The following is a 25501-nucleotide window of genomic DNA, read 5'->3' as shown; positions in this document are numbered from 1 at the left end:
ATTTTTAATTGTTTTCAGCAAAAGTGCCTGTCAGAAGATGAAATCAACCATAAGTCAAGAAATAAAAGTCCATAACTCAGTTTTAAAATGATCTTTTGGTTGGAATTCTCTGAGAATATTTTTGATGATCTTCTATCATCATTTTTCCAAAATATATTTTCAACTTCTTTCTTTAAAAGTGTTCTTAGTCAAATTAAGTTTGGAAATGCTGCCTACCAAATTCCCTTCATCCAGTCACAGACCAAAACCCTGAGAAGTCCTATAGTTTTTAAAAAACAAGCAAACAAAAACACCTCATTCAGTTTTGTTTACCCAGCATTCCCCCAGTTTCCCCCCAAGTAACACTATGAATGCTCTATGAAACTAGTGTTTGCAGAAACCGTTTGAGAACACCCCTCTACACACCCCTGCAGAAACCTCTTGGGTGTGTTTCCTTGCATAACCTAGGAGTCTTCCTTGCAGAATCAAGCTTCTCTCTCCTAATATGTTGTGTTTGCTGTTATATTCAGGGATCTTGATGTTTAATGAATTCTATTTGTTTGTCCTTTATGGAAATGAGATATTTCCCTCAAATCAAGGGACCATCTTGACTACCAGCCATGTCTGAGAGACCTTGCTCTACCAGTGACCATTCTTTTTCATCTCTCTCCTCCCCTGGATTTTCCTCCTTAGTGAGTCCCTTCTAATTCTTATAGAATCAAAATATTCATCTGGTTCAGCTTTGCCAAGATTCATGAAACCGCCCATTTGGATGTCACAACTCCTCAAACAGCTGTCTTATTACCTCCCTTTCCTTTACAACTATGAACATTTACATTCAGGGCCTTTTGTTTTACTCTACTCACCTAACGCTAATCATGTCAGGTTCACCAGTGACCTCTATGCTCACAAGTTTCTTGGCTTTCTCTCAAGCTTCATTCTACTGAATTTCCTCTGAAGAATTCAGGACTCTCAGTCATTTCTTCTCTTGACATCTTTAATACTGCTCTCGCCTAATTTTCCTTTCCCGTCTTGATTTTCCCTTACTCCCTCTACATAAATATATGACTTTCCCAAGTTTCTATCCTTAGCTCCTTTTTCTCATTCCTCTCTCTACATGCATTTGTTCCTTTATTCATTCACTTATTCATGTATCCAGTAAATGTTTACTCAGTGTGATGAACTAATTAATTAGAAGCATTATTTTTAGAATAATATAGGAAGTTTGAGCCTATCTTTTAGTTATTGTTTTAAATTGGGTCAGAGAGTGTCAGCTATATGAGAATGGTTCTTTATTGCAGAGATTTGTCTTATCCAGAATTGTTTCAGTATTCTTTGGAGTTGAACATTCAGTGTATTCTGCAACTGTGTTTTTCAGAGCTGACAATGCCTAGAATTCAGTCGAGGACTCTTTCAACACAGAGTAATATCAAATGTACTCACGTTAGGCAAAGCTAGCATTAGAGGAGATGGCCACCTTTGGGCCATGATTTGTGAAAGAAAGTTTCCTCCTTTCTTTCCTCAAGTCAGTGCTACACCCTCCCGACTCCCACCCCCAGCCCTGCCAAGCCTCAGTAGTGTTTTGAAATAGGCCAAGATTGTCTATAGTGTTTTTTCACTCTGCCTTCTGACCATTCCTCCTATTTTCTACGAGTCTTGTCCCTGAGACCAGTGACCTTATGCAGCAGTAAGCCACCTCCTGCTCTGCTGTTGAGGCCTGTTCCGTCTGACCTCGCTCTCTCACACTCCAAAATTAGTGCTGGAGGCTCAAAAAACTCCTATTCTCCACCACAAGAATAGGAGGAAAGCAATCAACTACAAAAGGCAGTGTCTAGAGGAAAAAGCACCACGCTGATAGGTGGATAAATCCAAATTCCTGTACTGGCTCTATGCCTGACTTCTAGCCTTTCTTTCTCATCTGAAAAGTGGGAATTGCCTTAATTGATTATCAAAGGCCCCAGTTCTATGAGTTTAAAATCAACTCATACAAAAATATGAATAATTGATGGCTGGTGAATTTGCATTTTGATGGAGATAGTTACATTGTCTAAGGTTGGGGCTGTAATTATTATACCTGACCCTCTAAGCAGAAGGTCAGTTTCAGCTTTTGCTGCCCTTGGGCATTGTTCCAGATCCTGGCCTCTCTATGGCTCACATTGTGCCCCACTGCCAGACAGAGGAAAAACTGGTTAATATAACTGTATACAAATACTCACTTAGCATAATGTCCTCAAGGCTCATCCATGTTGTAGCATGTGTCAGAATGTCCTTCCCTTTTGAAGCTGAGTAGTATTCCAGTGTGTGTGTGTGTGTGTGTCTGACATTTTGTTTTCATCCGTTGGGTTGCTTTTACCTTTTGGCTATTATGAATAATACCTCTTTGAACATGAATCTATAAATATCTATTTAAGTCACCGTTTTGGATGTATACCCAGAAGTAGAATTGCTAGATCATATGGTAATTCTATCTGCCAATTTTTGAGGAACTGCCATACTGTTTACCTAGTAGCTGCACCACTGCACACTCCCACTGAGATTTTCTGACTATCCCATTCCCCAGCAACATTTCAGCCAATAAATTTTGGCATCAGTGATATTTTTTGCCTGATCAGTAACAAAATACCCTTTGTATGTAACACTAAGAGAGAAAAAAATATTTCCCATCTATTATTAGGTGTGTCCCAGTCTCAGAGAAGTTAAAATGTGAAAAAAATATGTATCTTAGACTCTGTGAAATACAGTAGTTACATATACTAAAACCCCCTCTAAAACTTTTTTTGTATAAATTAGACAGCTTTTAACACAGTCTTTCTAACACTGGAAAGTAAAGGTAGCTGCTCACCCATAGTGTATGAAAATATCTTTCTCAAATGTGTTTTATCTTGTTTGTGAAAGAACGTGCTTCAGGGATAGTTTGGGGGTTGTTTTTCAAACTTACCTAACGAAGCCTTCGTGACAATTTCAAATAAAAGTAAAAACACCATAGGACAATAAAAAATGTATCCTAGATTTTTGTTTCCATAAATTTGTGATTTCTGGTAAATGTCCTAATAATGCTTATTTCTCTTTGTTTTGTCTAAGGATTGTTCAAGTTTAGAAGAATATAACATTGCTGCAGCGTTACTCCCTTTGACGAGTGCTTTCTATAGGGTAAGTTTCACTGGTCTACACATGAGCTCATATGATTTACATAAATGTATTCAGTTTGATTTGTCATGGAACTACATGAATCTTGTCTCTTTAGTATATCTAAGACATATCTGTGGTTATATATATTATAACATTGCATACTATGTGTAAAAAATTTAATACATAATGTTAAATCATCTCATAAGATAGAATCCCACCCATTCCGTCCCAGCTTTGTTTTTCTTTACAGCACTTTATAACACCTGAAATTATGTTATGTATTGATTTGTTTACATTTGACTATTTTTTCCCACCACAGAAAGTAAACTCCATGAGGTTGGGATATTGTGTCTTATTCGCTGCTGTATCCCAATGTCAGTCAGTAAATATTTGTTGAATGAACAAACTAAATAAATAAATGGGGGCAGAAATTAGAGTCTAACCTCATTGGCAACTTCTATGAACCTTCTGAAAATTTTCTGAAATGTTCAGTAACTTTCTTAATTCTGTCATTTATTACCATTCTCCTATCCATACCTTTTCATAAAGAGATTAGTTCTTATGGCAAACAAATCCAGCAGATTCTTCTTATTCTCTCTTTCCTATGAAGGACTTGTAAGGAATTAAATAGCCACACTCGGAACAGCTCATTTAATGTATCCTTCTGAAATGTGCAGTAAGAAAGAACAAACTTGTGGAGCCAGGCTGGCTCACTATTCAGCCACACACAGGTAGCTTTAGGAGGCCCAGGACTTCAAGAAAGGTGGTATGGAACGGCTTCTGGCTTAAGCAACTCCATGTTTCAAGGGCTCTAAGTCAGGGCAGCTTATTAAGTATTTCCAGATCTGTTTCAATAGAGAACGAGGCGCCGGATGAAGGGTGTCAGGTAGAGTCCGAGCTATGAAATGATCCATGCCCTTAGAAGCTGGCAGTGTTCTCTTCTTTTTGTCCTGCCCATCCTTTTTGTTTCATCCACTGTTTTTAATTGATGAGGCCTAGCTACCTTCCTGCATCTACTAGGCGCCCAATAAATATTTATTGATAAGCCCAGTTTTTTAAAAACTTTACTTCAAATAGTCTGTTCATAGGCTCTGAGTTAAAGCTCTTAACCCAAAAGTTCTCCATAATCAGGATCTCTGTCTCTGCTGTTAAGTCACTGCATTTCCATCTTTCTTCCTACTTACCTTCCCATCCCCTTCTAAAACAGAAAGTGGAATTTATGAGGTTCACACTTCTGAGAACCGGCAAGTCATACTAAGCATGCTCAGGAAACAAGGACAAATCTCAAAAATATCAAACAAATGAATTTTGGGTTTAGAACCTAATGACAACTGACCAGAGCTTGAGCATCATCTTTTGGTCTTCTCTCCCCAGCTTAAGCCCAGCTCCAGGCCCACTGCACTTTTTCTTCAATGCATACGTATTAATCTTCTCTGAACTCCCTAGTCCCTCATCTTATTCCTCTGCTAGCGTGGAGAACACTGTTACAAAATAGGCCAGGCTCTCCTGGATCCTAAGCCACCTAGGAAGTTTATCTCCACATCAGAGTAGCCAGAAAACTCAGTCCTATATCTAGCAACCTTCATATGGTCTCTCACATGGGCACTTGTTAAAATGGCATTTAAAATCTTTCCCACTTTCAACATCTGAGGTATTTTTTAAACTTAAATATTATGTAGAAATATATAAGAAGAAACAGGGAAAATAAGAGTTGGTAGTAGAAACTCAGTTGCTCAAGTGACCCAAATCAGTTATGATTTTGTGTGAGTGTGTGTGAGAGAAAGAGTGGCCTTGAGCTAACATCTATTGCCAATCCTCCTCTTTTTGCTTGAGGAAGATTGTCACTGAGCCAACATCTGTGTCAGTCTTCCTGTATTTTGTGTGGAATGCTGCCTCAACGTGGCTTGACGAGCAGTGCTAGACCTGCACCCGGGATCCAAACCTGTGAACCCCAGGCCATCAAAGTAGAGCGTGCTAACTTAACCGCTATGCCACCAGGCTGGCCCCATGATTTTTTTTTAACTGGATCATATTAACCCTTTTACAATGTATATTCCTGAGAGTTTGATCCTGATAGCAGAAGCACCATGAGTGATATACGAAGTGAGGGATTTATTGTAAGGACCAGCCCCTACACTGTATGGAAGCTGGGGAAGAAGTTTATGGAAGGCTTTGCATTAGGGTCTACCTGTGGGTCTGGAGTCTCTGTAGGTCATGAGGACAGCAGTCAGGAAGAAAATCTGGACATGGCGCAGGAAAGAACTAGAACAAACTGTATATCTCTTACTTCTTCCAACCTCGACAATGCTGATGACCTACAAAGGAAGCGGCACTGTTGGCCACGGAGCTACGCTTTCACCTGGCCCTGGACTAGGAGAAGCTGAAGGAAGAGATCTGGCAGGAACGGGAGGAATTGTGAACTTAGTTCCTTCCCCACATCAACAAGATGAGCCCACAGATCAGTGAGAAAGTGTATGAGCTACAGTGGCACCTGGCATCCTAGACCAACCTTCAGCGTGTAATGACTGCTGCTTCATTTTTGCCTTCCAAATCTTGGGCAAATTTCTCTTGTGGCCAACCCTCGCCTGGAGCCATAGAGGGAAGAGAAGTCTGGGAAATGTAATTCCAGCTTAGCTCAGTTTACACAATACAAGACCATCACGCTGTGTTTTTTAGTTTTATGGGAGTTTTTAATGCAATTGGTTAACTTGTTGGGCTAAATGCCATGCTGTTTCTCTGTATTATCAAAATTAGTAATTCAAACTTATGTTTTAGGGGTGGGCTTATGGATTTAATTCTTTGTTGTTGGCTTGGTTTGATTTGGTTTGGTTTGTTTTGGTTTGATTTGGTTTGAGTGTGAATTAGTCAAAGTCCGGTTTGGAGCCAGAAACCATACCAGTAATATGAGCAGGGAAATTTTACTCAGAGTTGTTTTTTTTTTTTTTTTAAAAGATTGGCACCTGAGCTAATAACTGTTACCAATCTTTTTTTTCTTTTCTGCTTTTTCTCCCCAAATCCCCCCAGTACATAGTTGCATATTTTAGCTGTGGGTCCTTCTAGTTGTGGCATATGGGACACTGCCTCAGCGTGGCTTGATGAGTGGTGCCATGTCCGCACCCAGGATCCGAACCAGTGAAACCCTGGGCTGCGGAAGCAGAGCACACGAACATGGCCACGGGCCTGGTCCCAGAAGGAGTTAATAGTAGCAGGGGATTAGCTACTAAGAAGTGAAAAAAATTCTAAAGAGTGCAGGAATAGCAGGTATAGGGAGCAACTACTACCTCTCAGGCTCAGGCAGCGTACCCAAGAAAGGAGAAAAGTTGGAAGAGGGCTCCTCCCCAACAAGACTGAGATTCAGACCTTGTTGCAGAGGAGTTAATGTGGCCACTGGATGGTACGGAAATTTACTGAGGTGCCACAGACCAGGGCTGGCAAGCAGGAAACTGCCTGCTGACGAGACTTGCTGGGAATGCACTCACTAGAGTGCCTGTGAAACTCGATCGGAAGCACTGTCTAGAGGACCACTGAAACTTGGTAAACAGTGAGCACCTCTGGGTGTCCCACACACCACCGGCAGTTGCATGCCACAGGAGCAAGAAGGAAAAAGCACACCAGAACCAGGGAAAGAAACCACTTTCAACTGCAAGGTCCCTTCAGCACCCCTTACTGACAAAGCTTAACATTGTGCCAGCTGGCAAGGGAGAAATGTTTCCAAGTCCAGCTCCAGCACCACAAAGCAGGGCAAAGAAAGGCAGATTTGGAAGAAAGAGGCACTACATCAGTAACCAACGCAGAGGGGTTAGGGAGCATGAGCAGAGAGCATGCTGATTCTAAGATACTTGCTAAATTTCTTTCTAATGGGAGGTTATTTCTGGTTTGTTAATTCAGGAAAATTCTGTAGATGTTTTACATTATCCTGGCCACAGATTGCAAATGAACCTTCCTCATACTATTCAGCCAGTACAAACTCCTGGGCCTTGCTCAGCATTTCTTCAGAGAATGGACACAGGTGTTTGTCTTGTTTAAACTTACTTTGAAAATATTTGTAATGACATTTATTAGTCTTTTTTTTTCCAACATAACAAAAGTTTACTGAGAATCTCAATATACAAAGTTACTGTGCCAGGCCACGTCATGGGCAATGATGTGAATACAACGTTGACCCGGCCACTTGGAGCTTACGTTAATCTTTCTAATACAATAAAGAATAAACAAAAAGCTCAACTGGTGCACAGTTCTGTCAACTAGATGGACATTTTCTTAAATAAAAGTAAATGTATATATGGTTAGAAAATTCAGATAGTACAGAAAGATATAAAATGCAAAATAAACGCTCTCTTTCCCACCTCTACTCCATATCCTCTGACAGTTGACTTCTTCTGGGGGATAAAAAGTAATGGATCATTGCCAGCATAAACAGATAAAATTATCTTTAAAAAAAAACTAAAGTACTGAAACCATTCACACTGTTTTCTCACCTTGCTTTTTTTACTTAATAGTATATCTTAGAGACCCTTCCATACACCTAATTAGCTATACAGCGCATATCCCTAATTATTTTTAATGACTGCATATATATTTTCTTTTTAATGAAAGGGTAGTATATATATACTTACCATTCTCATAAGAGCAGACTATTTCATTGGCCCAGATAAAACGTGATGTTTACCTTTTAGAGCTTTACTTATTGTGTAAAACTACCCAAAATATTCTACTTGTAACATTATCTACCTTAGGTCCTTGGGAATTTATTATACCACAGCCACCACAAATTTAGGGTTTTCTCCCCTATATTTAGTCCATGCCAGATAGTTTTGAACAGGACCAAATTTCAGAGATCTTTTGGCATGGACCAAATGTCTCTATGGATGTTTGGGACAGGACTCAAGATGACCAGATTTCAAGGACCTTTTGGTGTGGACCAAATGTCTTTTGGACATTTTGAGCAAGACCAAATGTCCTACAAGGCCCTATTTACCTTAAATTCAAGCACCCTGAAGAGACACCTTCCCAAATTCCAAAGATCTCCAACATGCACATGGCACTCCGAGGATGTTTTATAGATCATGATAGGTCTTACTTCAGCATAGGAGCATTATTGAGGCGCTCATTCTCAGTAGAAATAGATTTGTTTCCGAACTCAGTGAGTTTGTCTCTTGGTGAGTACAGAGCCAAAAAGCACGACCAAGGCTAAAGTGGGTGAAGAAAAAGTTTATTGTTACTTAAGTGATGGGGATAGCTCCCAAAGTAGTGTCCCCAAGAGCCTAGTGCCAGTGGAGACTTTATACACAAGAGTGCAAAGGATGTGTTACAACTGTGTAACAACTGGGCTCAATCAGGGCACATGTGCAGGTGATTACATAACAAGTTCAAGGTACCGTTACATAACAAGTTCAATGTAACATGCCATTGCATAAGGAGATCAAGGTACCATTACATAACAGGTTCGGTGCAGTGTGCCATTACATAACAAACTCAGGGAATATGTTGTTACATAACAGGTCCATGGTAACTTTTGAACACTTGGAGCTGGAGCAATTTGCAGGGGTCTTGCTGCTACCTTGTGTTTCACCGTAAGATGGGAACATCTGCAAAAACGGGGACATCAACTTCTGAAAAACAGCACGTTGTCTGGAAATCATTTGACAGACGATGTTAGTTATTTATCAGATTCTTAGTAACCCTTTCCTTGCCTGGTTCCCAGTCACAAATTCCACCCTGAGATATTTTATTCCTCATTCTTGAGGGATAAGTTATGGCATTCAGCCTTCCGTAACTACTTCCTGCCGATCAGGCTCATTGTTAAGGGAGTTACAGGAGTAAACACTCATGCTGCCAGGCTAAGTTTCAGGGCTGTCTAAGGAGTTCTGCAATGGTTGGTACCATCGCAGAACCATCACTTGTAATTTGAATTATTCCAACCGCGAACTAACAAATCTAACTAACATCGTAAAGATGCATGAGCCAAAAAGTAGTGGTAACAGCAGTACAAGGAGGCCTATCAAAGGCAAGAACCAGGTTGCAGAGGAGATGGCCTTTTTTACAGTGTCCCATACCTCAGTGGCTATACTACTTTTCTGGTTAAAGGTGTGTGGCCATGTAGCTTGGTAACATATTTTCTTAATATTCACTTTACCTTCTCCTGATGTATTCACCCATGTACAGCATGAAGTATTAGTCACTGCACATATACCTTCTTGCTCAGCCAGTAGATAATCTAAGGCCATTCTATTGGCCAGCACCACATTGGCTAGTGAATCTAGGTATACTCGTATGTTGTGGAGTGCATTTCCTGTATTACTGGCCAATGTTTCAGGAGATTTAGTTAGGTTCCTTAGGGTCACTTCATGGTATGTGAATCTTCCCCAGGGTCCGGCCAGTCCTACTGGTAATCCAGTTCCTGCCAAGATCAATCCAATAGCCCTTTTCTCTCTGGGATAATGTTGGGTGTGCTTGCTTATTGTTATACCTGTGAGACCCATCATTCCCATTGTACATTGTCCCACATAATGTACATTATCTAAGCACGGATGGGCTATTGCAAGGAGTGGGGAAAGGAAGACAGCAGAAGGGGAATGATAGTCAGGGAGCCTATGGTGTGGGGAGCCACGGAGGAAGACATATCCTGGAAGTGCACAGGCCCATCGGGGTGTGGTACTGTTAAACCAGCTGAGTAGTGTAATGCCCCAACCGGAGGCATTGTCTGTGCAACTGGGAGATAATGGTCCCCCACGAGTTGTTATATTTTATGGGGCCTATGGGTACCCTTCCAGCTACCCAAGAAGACAGGTAAGTAAGCTCTCAGTATCTAAGGGGCTTTTGCCTTTGTATTCCTGTCCAAAGTTTGCAGTGGTTTAGAAAGTTTTCCCTCGGGCTTTTTATATACCTTTCAGTTTTGGGGCACCAATGAGTTTCATTTGGGCTGCAGTATTGGATAATATTAGAAGTGGTGGGTTAGAGGCTGGCCCAGTGGTGCGCACGTTCCGCTTCAGCGGCCTGGAGTTGGCCACTTCGGATCCTTGGTGAGGACATGGCCCCGCTTGGCACGCCATGCTGTGGTAGGCATCCCACATATAAAGTAGAAGAAGATGGGCACAGGGGCTGGCCCCGTGGCCGAGTGGTTAAGTTCGCGCGCTCCGCTGCAGGCGGCCCAGTGTTTCGTCAGTTCAAATCCTGGGCGCGGACATGGCACTGCTCATCAGACCACGCTGAGGCAGCGTCCCACATGCCACAACTAGAAGAACCTACAACGAAGAATACACAACTATGTACCGGGGGGCTTTGGGGAGAAAAAGGAAAAAATAAAATCTTTAAAAAAAAATAAAAAAAAAAAAAGAAGATGGGCACAGATGTTAGCTCAGGGCCAGGCTTCCTCAGCAAAAAGAGGAGGATTGGCAGCAGTTAGCTCAGGGCTAATCTTCCTCAAAAAAGAAAAGGGGGGAGGGATAGGTTATATAGAGGATTGGTTTATGTTGCCCTTTGCTGGTAAACATCAATGACAGGTTTCACTGATTGAAGTGCAGTTCAGATACCTTACCCCCTCATGACTAGAGTGATTTGTTACTGGGATAAGATTTAAACAATTTAGTTTTATACCTGAAGAGCCCAACTCTACTGCAAGAGAAGGGGGTCCACTAAAAGCCTTTGGGGCCCTTCAAAAAGGCTAATGTTGGGTTCTGATTCTATAGGATAAGCAACAGCCCATCCACTTTTGGTTTGAGGGCACTTATGGCATGTCCAGCATTGGGACAATCCATTACCCTTTGCTGTGATTCTAGAAAGGTTTACTCTTGCATTAGTTTCCCAGGGAGTTAAGGGGGCCTGTATTAATGTCCCTTGTGAATAAAGATAGATAAGGATACAAGCTATAATATAACCAGTAGATTTAGGCATTAGTTATTTCTGGATCCTTGGCACCCTTCCGGAACAGGAACTTCAAGTGTGATATTAGTTTGCAGGAATAGGAATCAGTGGGAATGGTGACAGTTTCCAGTTCTTGAGCTTGTTCAAGCCAAGTGTGGTGGATCCAAGGGGTCACACCTTGCAATTTAAAAGAAGAATGAGTGGTTAGTAAGATCAAATAGGGCCCTGTCCAAATGGGGTTAAGCTGGTCCTTGGGGCACCTAGACTTCCAGGTTTTCAAGTATACCCATTCCCCTGGCTCATAGGGAAGAAGCTTTATTCCTGTAGGAGAAGGAAGATTCATATTGACATGTTTATGATGGTTAGACATCACTTGCCGTAGGTTGATTATGTGCTTTACAGCTGATTTGATCTCTTTGTCAGGATGCATTATTAAACCTGTATCACCCAGAAAGGCCCTTCCATATAACATTTCAAAAGGACTTAACTTGAGTTTTCCTTTCGGAGGAGCACTGAATCAGGTCAAGGCAATGGGCAAAAGCTTCAGCCAGTTGTCCTGTGCCTCTTGGCAGAGTTTGGCCAAAGTGACCTTCGGGGTATGGTTGGTTCTTTCAGTTTTCCCTGAAGATTGAGGTCTCCAAGCTGCATGCTGTTTCCATTGTATTCCCAGTGTTTGAGAGACTCTGGCAACTACTTTTGATATGAAGGCCAGGCCATTGTCACTTTGGACTGTCCTAGGCAGTCCAAACCTTAGGATGATTTCTTTTATCAGTCCTTGTATCACTTCCCCTGCTTTTTCTGTTCTACAAGGAAAGACTCCAACCCATACAGTAAAGGTGTCTACAAAAGCCAAGAGATACGAGAATCCTTCTGGTGCAATTGGCATAACCATAAAGCCTACCTGCCAGACTTTCCGCAGCAAGCTTCCCCTGGACTGTATGGCTCTTGCCACAGGTGGTATTGGTGGCCTGGTGTGTACATTATTTTGTTGGCAGTGTACACGTTGCTCTGTTATCTATTATCTCCTTTAAACATGGAGTTCTCATTATGCCCAGAAGCCAGTTGTACAAGGTTTCCTTTCCATAGCAAGTGGAATTGTGAGCAAACTTAATTATTGCCCAGGCTGTATTTTTAGGCAACCAGACCTTTCCTTTGCTGTCCATCATCCACCCCCTGATATAGGAGACATTGGAGGTCAGCCCTCTTAGCTATCTCTATTTCTTCTGGAGTGTATTTGGGGGTGAATTTGTAGAGAGGTGAAGAGGGAATGAGGCCAGTTGGAAAACCTCCTCTGTTAAAGCTGCTTGTTTGGCGGCTGCATCAGCCAAATGGTTTCCCCTCATCACTCTTGATTCTCCCTTCTGAAGCCCTTTGCAGTGTCCTACCCTGGCCTCCTTTGGTTCGTTGACTGCTGAATGCAGCCTGAGAATTTCCCTTCCATATTTAATTTCTTTACTGTCATCTGACAAAAGACCTCTTTCTTTCCGGATAGCCCCGTGGGCATGAATAACAGAGAAGGCATGTTTGGAATGAGTATAGATAATTAAAATGTTTTCTTTCCCCCGATTCTAATGCCTTTGTCAGGGCAGTGAGTTCTGCCTTTTGTGCTGATGTTCCTGGGGAGAGCACCTCTGCTTCTATGGTGGTGGAGGAAAACACGACATAGCCTGCTAGACGCTGACCATTAACAGCCAAACTGCTTCCATCCACAAACCACGCTTCCTCTGCATTCTGCAAAGGGTCACTCTGGAGGTCTCTCCTGCTTGAATATATCCAATCCACTAGCTCAGAACAATGTACCAGACGCTCCTGTTATACAGGAAACAAAGTGGCTGGATTTAGGACCTGGCAAGACTTTAAGAGTAGCTGAGGATTATCCAGCAGAGTCACCTCATACTGCAACATTCTGCCACTCGTGAGCCAGTGGTGTCCTCTCATTTTCAAAACACTTGAAACCTCATGTGGGGGCTGCACAGTTAGGGGTTATCCCATCGTGAGTTTTTCTGCCTCTAATTAACAGGCAGGTGGCTGCCACGGCAGCCCACAGACACAGTGGCCAGCCCCGGGACACAGTATCCAATTATTTTGAAAAATAGGCCACCACTCTCTTAAGAGGCCCAAGCATCTGAGTTAATACTCCTAAGGCCACTCCTTGTTTTTCATGCACATATACATCAAAAGGTTTAATTAAATCAGGTAAACCCAAAGCACAAGCATCATCAAGAGCTCCTTTAGTCTTTGGAAAGCCTGTTCACGTTGCTTGTCCCACTCAAAGGGATCAGTTTCTTGCCGCTGCAACTTATCAAATAGAAGTTTTGCTATTAATCCAAAATTGGGAATCCAAATGCAGCAGAAACCTGCCGTTCCCAGAAACCCTCATAACTGTTTCCTAGTGATTGGAGGGGCCAGTTGGTAAATGGCTAATTTTCTTTCTTGGGGAAGGCTGCATTGACCTTGTAAAATTATGAACCCCAAATACTTAACAGTTGCCTTAGATATTTGTGCCTTTTCTATAGAGACATTATAACCCCTTTCAGCTAAAAAGTTCAGAACCACAATTGTGTTCCTGTTGAAAGTCCTCCTTTGTGGGGCTGGCAATAAGGATGTCACCTACATATTGCAATAAAGTCCCACAGCTTAATTTTAAGTCTCTTAAGTCTCTACTCAGGACTTCTCCAGAAATGGTTGGGGAATTTTTAAATCCTTGCGGCAACACAAGCCAACAACATTGCTGTTTTTGATGAGTCTCAGGATCCTCCCATTCAAAAGTGACTAATTCCTGAGACTCGGGGTCCAAAGGGATGTAGAAGAAATCATCCTCTTTAGGTCCAGAAGGTGTTATATTTACTGTCTCCAGGCAAGTTTGCTAGGAGGGTATATGTGTTCGGGACCAGTGGGTGAATGTCTCCAACAGCCTCATTTACAGCTCTGAGGTCTTGTAGAAACCAATATTCTCCCATCCTGGGTTTCTTTTCTTTTCTTTCTTTCCTTTTTTTTTTTTTTTTTTTTTTTGGTGAGGAAGATTGGCCCTTAGCTAGCATCTGTTCCCAGTCGTCCTCTTTTTTGGCTTGAGGAAGATTGTCCCTGACCTAACATCTGTGCCAGTCTTCGTCTATTTTGTATGTGGAATGCCAGCCACAGCATGGCTTGATAAGCAGTGTGTAGGTCCACACCTGGGATCCAAACCTGTGAACCCTGGGCCACTGAAGCAGAGCACGTGAACTTAATCACTATGCTACCGGGCTGGCCCCCCATCCCAGGTTTCTTAATAGGCAGGATGGGGATGTTGCAGGGAGATCTGCAAGGCCTTATTAATCCTTGCCTTCAAAGAACAAGAATTGAAGAGAAATTTAGTACACAAAAATATTTTCACTTTAAAAAATAGAACAAGAATTCCTGTTTAATACAAGCAGAATCCCTGCTAAAGCCTCAGGGTTTAGAGGGTATTGTTTTACTCAAAGCCAATGGTCACTCTGCTTCAAGTCTGCCCTAACAAGCTGGGCGTTAACAGCCGGTCCCACCTGCCCTTGTGCCCAGAGGTTGGGATCAGCCTGAGTTAAAACATTTTCTGGAATGACCTCAGCCGGTTTGGTCCACTCATGAAGGAGTGCCATAAATTCCACTCTTCTGTTCTGAGGAACCTGAATTTCTGTTTTGTCCTGCTGGAGACTTCTGGTGGCCCCTAACTTTGCTAACAGATCCATCCCCAGCAAGAGAATTGGACACTCTCGAGCTTATAAAAAAGTGTTTTAACACTTGGGAGCCTATTTCACAGGTCAGAGGCTCTAGCAAACACTTTGTTTCTCCTTTTCCTGATGCCACCTTTATGTTAACATTACCTCTTGGACAGAGTGCCATTTTTGTGGTCAAAACAGAGTATGAGGCTCCCATATGGATCAGGAATTCAGTTTCCTCTCCTGCAATATCTAAAGTAACCTGGGCCTCCTCAGAGGAGGTTTCGAGAGCTGAGCGGGAGCCGCTCGGCCTCTGTCATCCTCTCCGGTCAAGGATAGCTGGAAGGAAGTGGACTTGTCCAGCCCCTTCCCTCTCTCGGGATGGTTTGGGCAGTCCCTCTTGCAGTGTCCTTCCTGCCTGCAGTAAGCACACTGACCAGGCCCAGGCCCTACAGGCACCTTTTTGGTCCCATACTGGGGGCCGTGGGCGCTCACCTGTGGCGATTTCTTCCTTCCTCTTTGGTTACCTGGGAAAGACTGCAACGCCACTGCTAAGAAGGCTGCTTGCCTTTTCATCTTCTCTTCTTTTTCTCTTCTGCCACATCTCCCTTGTTAAAGACCTTAAAGGCAATCTCCACCAATTGGGAGAGGTTGGTCTCAGGACCAGTGACCAATTTCAGGGGTTTCCTCCGGATATCAGGGACACTCTGAGATATGAAATAGGTTCCTAGCACCAGGTGGCTACCTTCACCCTCAGGGTTCCAGGGAGTATATTTGTGAAGACATTCCCTCAGTGTTTGCATAAATGCTGACAGATTCTTAACTGGCCTTTGCTGAATTTCCCTTAATTTGTTCCAGTTAACAGGAGGTTTTCCCGCTGCCTGCATCCCCTTCAAGAGCATATTTCTATAGTGCTCTAAGGCGGTCTTGTCCCCTGTTCTGTTGGGGTCCCAGTCTGGATCTGTGGCGGGCACTCACTGTTTAGCCAGTCACCAAATCTGGTAATTGGGCTGATTGGCATATTGTTTATCTGCCACTTTTGGGGCCTCAGCTAAAACTGCCGCTTTTTCTTCTCCAGTGAGGAGGGTTGACAGGAGAGTCTATGTATCAGCCCAAGTGGGGTTGTAAGTAGAGCATATCCCCTCATTAAAGTAAGGAGCTCTCCAGGTCCACCTGCCAACCCTGAGAATGTGCCTTCCGATTGTAAAGGTCTGAGGTGGTGAATGGCACGTGCACATTTGTAAGGTTCCCATCCCCCTGGGAGACTTTGCATAAGGGAAAAACCCCGCTTTTCCCTGGATTGTAACAAGTCCCACTCTAGCAGGGCTATGAGGCAAGGGAGCAGGGATAGGTTTAGGAGCAGTAGTGAATGAGTGCAGCTCTTTAGGGGCAGACTTCTGATTGGGAGGCTAAGGAAGCGGCTGCTCTGTGCTTCCCACTGGAGATGGGATGGGCGAGCAGATGGCAAACTTCCCCATCCCATCTTCTAGCAGGATAAAACAGGTCCTCATCCCCTGGAGGACTTTCTAGCACTGGGAAAGTATTCTCTTTGGGGGCAGAAGGTTTAGTCTTAAATTTGGTCAATTTGTGTTTTTGCGGTAGCCCCTCATTTTTATCTAAAGCCATAAAGCCTTGTATATAGGGAATTTCTTCCTATTTCCTTTCCCTTTTGCATAAAAAGTCCAATTGTAAGATGCCATTATATTTCAGCAACCCATTTTCTGGCCACCTTTCCTGATTTCCCAAGTTATATTGGGACCAAACTGTACTACAAAAGAATATCATTCTTTTTTTAGTCATGGGAGTACAGCCAAACAATTGCCAGTGATGAAGGAGGCACCCCAGGCGCTCTCCTTTGTTATGGATGCTGTGGTGCCCATGCTGGTATTACACATTTATTTCTAGTTCCTAGGGAGTAGTTAGTAAACACACAAATCTTACAATTTTAATGTAGATATAATTAAAATACTTTCCTACCACTATCAGAGCTCTTTAGCAATAACACACGCACACGCTCAAGGAGGTACAGCTGAGCTCCCCTTCCCAGAACTCAGAGCTGCCTATACAGATCTCTCCCTAGATTATGGAGGATTTTCTCAGTCAGGCGTCCCCAACCAACCTCCCCTTCAGCCAGGACAAAGATATCTCTCAATCTCCCAGACCTCTAGCTGCTTTGGCCAGAACAGAAACCAAACCCAGGAAGCAGAAATCTGTGCAGTTCATACCCCAAACCATTCTTCACCCAATTCAAAAAGATACTTAAAGCCAACTGGTGGGTCCAGCACTACCCACCGCTCCAGGGGAACTCCCAGATAGGATTGGGCTGGTGCGGCCAGTGAGTTCATCCAAGGTGGCAGTGGTGCCGGGCCGGTGAGTCAGGCGCCCAGAGGAACCTCTCCCTTTACCCTTCACCAAGTCAACAGCAGCGTAGGGGAGTTAGCCCGAGCAAGCTGCCGCTGCCCATTACTTACCCTTTTGGAGACAGTGTCAAGGATATCAGGCATCAGAGGAGATGTCCCATCTAGGTCACCAAAAACTGTAACCGAATTCAGTGGGTTTGTCTCTTGGTGAGCGCAGAGCCGAAAGCACAACCAAGGCTGAAAAGTGGCTGAAGAAAAGGTTTATTGCTTGTACAAGCAATGGAGAACACTGAGGATAGCTCCCAAAGCAGTGTCCCCCGAGCCTAGTGCCAGTGGAGACTTTATACACAAGAGTGCAAAGGATGTGTTACAACTGTGTAACAACTGGACTCAGTCGGGGCACGTGTGCAGGCCATTACATAAGAAGTTCGAGGCACCATTACATGACGAGTTCAAGGAACATGTCGTTACATAACAGGTCCATGGTAACTTTTGGACACTTGGAGCTGGAGCACTTTGCAGGGGTCTTGCTGCAACCGTGTAAGTTTCACTGTAAGATGGCAACATTTGCAAAAATGGGGGCATCAACTTCTGAAAAACAGCACATTGTCTGGAAAACGTTTGACAGACCATGTTAGTTATTGATCAGATTCTCAGTAACCCTTTCCTTGCCTTGTTCCCAGTCACAGAATTCCCCTTCAAAATTCTCATTTCATCAGCATGTAAAAACGTCTTTTCTGGTATTCAGTCACAGAAGATTTATTTTTATTAGCAGGTTTATTGGGGTTTAATTTATATACCATAAAATTCACTCATGTTAAGTGTACATTTCAGCAATTTTTAGTATATTTTCAGAGTTGTACAACTACCACCACTGTTTGATTTTACAACATTTCCATCACCCAAAAAAGAAACCTTATGCCCATTTACAGTCACTCCCCATTCCCAGGCAACCACTAATACACTGTCTCAATAAATTTGCCTTTTCTGGACATTTCATGTAAATGGAATCATATAATATATGTTTCTCTATGTCTGGCTTCTTTCCCTGAGCATGATGTATTTGAAGTTCACCCATGTTGTTAGAAGATTTATTTAGGACTGTTAATTATTAATTAAGAATTTTCTACACCCAGGGTGCTTAGGTCGCCTTCTGTATTGTTTCAAATTGTATCTAATTCAAAATGTACTATATAAACTAATTCTCTTTTAATAAATACATTAGGAAAAAATGTGAGATGTAAAGCATGATTTCTCAGTTTGAAGAAATATATATTTTATATTTCTATTGCTAAATTTTAACTTTGGCTTATACATTCTAAGTGAACATCCACTCGCTTATCTGAATGTAAATAAAACTTGAGACCTAGGTATTATTTCCATTTCAAAATATAAAAGCCCAAGGCAAGTATATTCAGGGTGAAGTGATGCGAAAATCTGTTGATCACTACCTGAAAAAAGTCATGTGTGTAAACCTAGCTCAGAGAAGCAGAGAGTGAGCATTAAAGGGTGAAGAACCCCAGAATCTCCTGAATGACCTTCCTGCTACCAGACTCTAGCGGTAGTTCTGCCCCCAACCCCTGCTCCTCAAAATGAGTAAACCAAAATCTGTTACCTGCGTCTTTCGTGTCAAAGCTTGATGTTCCTTGTGTAAGCCTATGTCTATAATAGAACATGGTGAGGAACAGAAGTCCAGAGGAAGGTGATAGGAATAATAATGATATTATTATTGATTTGAATTTTACATATATATTGATTGAATTCTTATTACATAGCATAAGATGCTACATTTGACTTGCAGTACCTAATCCAACTCAGTGGACATTATTCCTATTTTGAGGTGAAGCAAATGTGGCTTAGAGAGAATCGATACCACTTAGCTAGGAAGTGGTAGAGCCAGGACTCACTCAGTTCCGTCTGATTCCAAAGCTCATATTCTTTAACTATAAAGAATTCCCCAAGTGAGTCCCAATTTATGCAGCATACTTCTGGGAGCTCTTTTTGTCTGTTTGCTTAGAGGTGCTGATTGGCATTTCTCATACCCCCTCATTTCTCCAACCATTTTCATCCATATATCCAGCAAGGATACTTCATTAAGCTTTGGCTTGGAGGGGGCAAAGTCAGGAAATGCTGATTAATTGGATGTTATGGTTAATATATAATTGTCACATATCATTATTCCTAAATTTCTAATTTCCACATATTTCTAATAGGAAACATAGTAAGTACTCAAAAAATCACACCAGATGTACTTTTGCATTTCTCTGATGATTTTGAAGTTACTTGAGTAACTAACTGGCTTTGCCTTTTAGTCATTAATACAGACCCTGCTTGTCTTACTATAGAGATGACAGCTCATAGATAATTCTAACTGTGGAATCCAAGTGAACCCACGTTCGTGGGATTAAGATTGCTGCTAGAAAAAAATCTTATGGTAATATAAAAAATAGATATTTCATCAGGTTTTTTTTTTTACCCAGTGGTAAATGACAAGAGAAGTTCTTAAAAATCTACAAAATAAGAAAAGAATTTTGTTTTTCTTAGACTTTATAATCTGGATACATTGTATTTCCTACAACAGATCTCAAAGGATTACATTTTTGGCACAAAAAAAAATGATGAAGGGTCTTTTTTCTGCTGTAAAATCAAATAGTAATCTTAAAAATGTTAGTCAGCAGAAAAATGTTTGAGAGTGAAGACAGGCATCAGCACTGGGCTGAATCCAAATTTGGCCTTGGAAGAGATATGCATGTGTTTATTATAGCAGATGCCTCCAACACAGCAGAATTTCAGAGTGGCCAGAGAAATCCTGTCTTGCTTTTATTTCCTCCCTTCATTTTCTTCTTGTGCGTTAGGACAGCTCAGCATTCCTTCCTCCCCCTCCCTCTCAGCACAACCTCTTATTGCTCCTCTTATTGCACTTTTTCTTTCCAGTTTTAGGTGGCTGCTCCTTTCTCCTAGTCCTTCTGGAAAACCTCTGCTTCTGAGAAACTGTCAATTATTACAATTAGTTTAGAATTACTGTTCTTTATTAATACTGGTTTGTGGTCACTGTTTAAACTAGTGATATAAGGCAACAATGGAATAATTTACTCAGCAGCTTTAGAAGTGATATTACTATGTTTTTCAGTGAAGAATTAACAAGTATTTGTGGAATGTTTTTCTGGACTTTTCAACTTCTTTCATATTATGATCAAAGGTTTGGGGCCCTTTTGTTCATTCTTCAGAAAATAAGGCAGTCTACTAGGACTGGTTTTTCCTCCCTTCCAAAAGAAATTTAGTACAATTCAGTTCAATAGATGTTGAACTACTACCGTGTCCCAAGTGTTAGGAAGACAAAATGAACAAGTCAAGGTTTTCGCCCTTGGGGAGTGTGCAGATTTACAGAAAAGATCGATTAATAAAACAAATTACAACGTAAGTGTTCTAAAACAGATAGAATGTAAGTACTCTAAGTACATTAATTTCTGGTGCAACAAGGAACACTACAAAGAAATTGTGACATTTGTGCCTTGGAAGATAAATAGGCATTTGTCTTATAGGTGAGGATGAGATGAGCAGTTGGTGGGCAGTGAAGACATAAATGTTACAGGCAGAGAAAGCACCATGAATCACTTACTGGGAATTGTGACTGGAGACAGAGGCAGGAAGAAAAGGTAGTCTATGGCTAGACTGTGAGGAGCCCTATGTGCCACGTTAAGGAATTTGAATAATGTTAAATAAGTAGCAAGGATTTTTTACTTCGACACTCATGATTTTTTTTAAAGGTTTAAATAGACTAATAGCAAAAACAAGATTTGAAAGAACATGGTTACTCATAAATGTAAAGTTACTTTAACCACCTTGGTAGAAAATTTTATTTCAACAAAGTCTCTGAGTGTGTCCTTTGTGTAAAACTCTGTATGAGGCATTGTATGACTTGCAGTGATGCATAAGACATGATTTATGCTATCCATTAGTTATCTGTACTAATTAGTTATCTGGTAGGGTAGACAGCGTGAAAATCACTAGTAGTAAGTCAAATAGGAGGAAACAAAGTCAACTGTTGTACTGAGCGGGAAAGTGTCAACAATTAAGGAGACTAACTTGTTTTTTTTTTTAATCTCTCATAATCTCCCTTACATGATAACCTCATGATTTGTGGGAATTCTGTTTCTCCTTCTGTTTTTCTGGGGTTTAGGCCTTGATATGTGTGATATCACACATATCCCTCTCTCACATGGTGGCCTTCTTCATCAGGCTTTCTGGTCAACTCTCTGTACTTTCCTGGGCTTGTTCCTCACTCTCTCCTCTTTTGCTTCATTTCAGAACCCTCTTTCTGTTATTGCTTCTCCTTCAGCCAGTCGTAGAGCATCCTTCAACATTAATATACATGAAGGCTACACAAATCAAGACGCCTTTATTAATGTTATAGAGAAAGTTGTTATCACAAAGGATAATTTGTTACCAATAATGAACCTTCAACCTCAAGATTTATTAGCAATTTCCAATCAAAACTGTTAATCTCAATCATTCTCTGCGATAAATAGGCATTTGTCTTATAGGTGGGGGTGAGATATTTCTGAGAAATACCCACCTGGAAAAAGGGACCTGCCCTTTCTTCTAGGTTGTTATATAACAGAGCAGAGTTTGAAGTATAAATTACTGTTCAACGTAGGAGGCAAACCAGATCCTTGAGAACAGGAAGATGGTCTGACTTGACTCTCGTCATAGTTTTTAATATTCGTTATTCTGTTCTGGAATTTGATGCCTTAAGGAAGAATACTGTCTACTACACTAAGAGATCGGGAGAACACAGTGTGAGTACAATTATTGTAAAGGGTATTTAGTATACTAAGAAAAGATCAGAAGCTTGAGTAGATAAAATTCTCAGCTAAATTCCACTTATGAAATTTTTCATGTGTGATTTGGGGCACCAGCCTAACTTTAAAAGGAGAGTTATAAATGGGGATTTAAAATATGTACGTAGAATGGACTGGGCACCATTTTTAAAAATATTCTTGGAAAGATTCTACATAATGATGGTGTATAATTACTTTCTTTTAACCAACTTAGTTTCCTCAATAATACTGGTTGATTTATTCTTTTAATTTGGTTCACGCCAAACTGAAGGTTACGTATAACCCCCTATGTTGTGTGTGATCTGGACCTAACTACAGTTGTCTCTCTATTTTCCCAATGTCACTATAGCCCAATTAAACTGAATGACAAGTTGGGAGAAATGACACCAGTAAGACCCCATCTATAAACTGTCATCTGAATATGACAATCATTAATGTATTAATGCTAATTTTAATGTACCTATTACAGCTATTGGCTATAGAAAGAAAATAAATGAAAGAATAATAATAATCATAGTTAACTTTTATTGAGTACTTCTGACATACCAGGAAGCATGCTAAATGCTTTATATGCATGGGAAAATAATAACTATTAATTACCCCATTTTTAGGTATAATCATGCTATTTTTTAAATTCTTTAAGGCATGTTCTGACTTCTTGTCATCTAAAATTTAGGCTTATCTGAAACGCAGATATCTAGTTTTAGAAAACAGAGTGCAAGCTCATGAAATAATGTTTTCCCTCATGAATTTTCTAGTACCTGATAATTTTGATTTGTATACAGAATTCACTATGAAAATTTAAAAATTTACCCACAAAGAAGTAAGTAAAAAAGTAAGCCATATTCAAAGTCGTTTTTACTTGTTAAACTTCAGAAAAGATTTTTTTACTCTTTTAATAATATATTAATGTTATATGTAGTATGTACGATATAATATATAATAACGTTATATTACTAACATGTGCTGGCCTGTCCTTTGTGGGGAATGATGGAATGGTGGATGATGCCTAGCCACCATAAATGCTACAGACTGTGAGCTGATTTCAGGAGAAGGATTGCATTTGCTCTGAGCTATCCATTTGTTGTTTTATGCCAGATTCCCCTCATGATTAGTTCAGGTTATGAAATAAAATTTTCCCCGTGGAAACTGCTGACTGCTGTTAGTGAGATCAAACCTTCACCTGCTTCTCTAGAACTAACTTGTATTGACCCGCCCAGGATGTATGTGATTTACAATTCAGATAACATTGATTTATACTTAAGATACATTTTATGGGAAAATTTTAATTATACTGACTTTAAAATCTCTATTTAATTGAGTTTAATCTCAAACTTTTATCTGATATTATCTTCTTTAAATAGCTAATGAGTGTAGTAGTCTCATGGAAGGAGGAAGCCCTGTGCCTCCTCCAGGGAACCCGCTGAACAGCTCACCCACTGCCACCATGTCAGCTGCAGACCTCCTGAGGAAACACTACCTGGAAGAAAAAACACTAGCATCTCAGTGGGACCCACAAGTTACAGAGGAGAGATCCTACTTTCTCTCCCTCTGTTGGCATACACTGACTGTTCTTGAAGGCATGAGATTGTTGGGTTTGACATTTGGCTAATTACCTCCCCCTTCACTTCTGGTCCTGGGGTAGTGGGAGGTGGCAATAAACACAGCATGGTTGTTTACTTGAAAACGTTAATGAATCACAACTATATGAGTGCAAGCCCTATTCATTTTTTCAAAGGGAGTGGGTGGCAAGAATTTTCTTTGTAACATTTTTATGCAGTTGGCCGTGGTCATGATAGACATTTAGGTAAGAACTGGCTACAAGTCTTTCCCACTGAGCACACTGCCATTTGTAATTAGTTTTCAGTGGATCACTTGAGCAATCATTTGTTGAGTACCTACTGTGTATAGGATGTTGCAAGGATGTTGATGATGATGACGAGAGTGATAAAGTATATTAAGCACTTCCTATGTGCCAAGCTTTGTGATTAAGCACTTTATATGCGTTAAATCATAACCTTCAATTTAAACCTGTGGACAAAGAAAACAGATTAGTGGCTACCAGGGGAACGGGGGGGGGGGGCGTGCAAAGGGTGACGGGTTACACCTACAACACGACTGACAAACAATAATACACAACTGAAATTTCACAAGATTGTAACCTATCATTAACTCAATAAAAAAATTTTTAAAGAATCATAACGTTCACAGCAACCACATGATCTAGGTGTTATTGTCTCCATTTCACGTTTGAGGAAACTGAGTTTAGATCCATTTAAATAACTTGCCAAGGTCACACAACTAGTAAATAGGGAAAGGTGGAATTCAGACCTAGGGACTTCCACTCTGGCAATAGAGCATACTAGATATTCTGAAACATCCCTCCCCTTCAGACACCACCAGCAATAACACACTAAAAATGTAGGCTAAAATACAAATATCTTATTAAATGCATAACTAAACACAAGAAAGTCAGGGAAATCTTCAAAGGTGAAAAATGAAAAGGAAGCAGGAATCTAAGGTTGTACGCTGCTGCTGCTGAAGTTGCAGCTGACCTAAAAGCATCTAGCAATACCTGAAATGTAGAGCCTTGGGTATTGGGTAGGGAGACTGAAATTTGTACGCATACTTACACTTGTAAATTAAAGAAGCAATTTCTAAGCCACGATAATCTCTTGCCCAGATTATCGCCCTCTTATTAGGTTCTCTGCTTTCACCTTTGTCCCTTCCTTATATTCTATTGTCAACACAACTGCCAGAGTTGCCCTTTTAAAACATAAGTCAAATCATGTCATTCCTCTGCTCAAAGCCTTCTAATTGCTTCTCATCCTAGTGGGAGGTACTTTCCTAAATTGACTCTTTGATTTTGTTCCTCAGTTCCCTCATGTCTTTGCTTACATGTCACTTTCTCAGTAAGATCTATCCTGGGAACTCTATTTAAAATTTTACCCGTCTCTCTCCAGCACCCTCACTCCCTGTTCCCTGCTCTTTTATGTGTTTGTGTGCATCACATGTATTTATTGTATTTATTTTCTGTGTCTTGCCCCTAGAATGGAGGCTCCAGGAAAACAAGGAGTTTCATTTGTTCACTGATGTGTCCCCATCACCTGGATTGTGTCTGGTCCATAGTTGGTCCTTAATAATGAATGAAGGAAATTAATGAAATGAGAAAACAAAAATGCAGTACAGAGGATCAACAAAGCCCAAAGTTGTTTTTGAAAAGAGTAATAACTAGACGTCACACTCCAGTTTTGTCTAACTCCAGAATCCATCCCTTTAACTACCATACAGTACACAGCTACCAGAAGACAGCTTCCTTCCACCTTCACAAAGCTCACCATCTAGTGAGCAGACACTGGAGTCACACCGACTGGGACTTAGTAGCTCTATGAGCTTGGCATGTGCTTTTACTTCGCTGTGCCACAGTGTCATTAACTATAAATAAGGCTGATGATGTCTGCTTTATACCGTTATTATGAGATTAAATGTGATAGCACAAGTGAAGTGCTTACTGCCCAGCACATAATAAGCCTTCAATAAAAATGGCTGCTGCTGCTTTTTTTGTTATTATTATAGCTTCCCCCCTCCTTTCTCTTGTCAAGTTTAGCTCAGTTCTCCCAGGAAGTGTTATGAATGTAATAAAAGCCAATCAGAA

General features: G+C 41.1%; 1 protein-coding gene across 8 annotated transcripts in view; it reads left to right on the top strand.

Annotated features, from left to right (window-relative positions):
* The window catches only part of SBF2 (SET binding factor 2), a 466103-nt gene that overhangs the window by 348582 nt on the left and 92020 nt on the right, over positions 1 to 25501 (top strand). For all 8 annotated transcript variants that reach the window (XM_023646035.2, XM_070274751.1, XM_023646034.2 and 5 more), the window contains one exon: positions 3061 to 3129. In XM_023646035.2, the coding sequence (XP_023501803.1) occupies positions 3061 to 3129 (69 nt within the window). The remainder of the gene's footprint in view (positions 1 to 3060; positions 3130 to 25501) is intronic.

This window comes from Equus caballus, chromosome 7 (assembly GCF_041296265.1).
Source record: "Equus caballus isolate H_3958 breed thoroughbred chromosome 7, TB-T2T, whole genome shotgun sequence".
NCBI lineage: Eukaryota > Metazoa > Chordata > Mammalia > Perissodactyla > Equidae > Equus > Equus caballus.
Note: the sequence above shows the minus strand (reverse complement) of the source record. Positions and strands in the feature narration are given on the sequence as shown.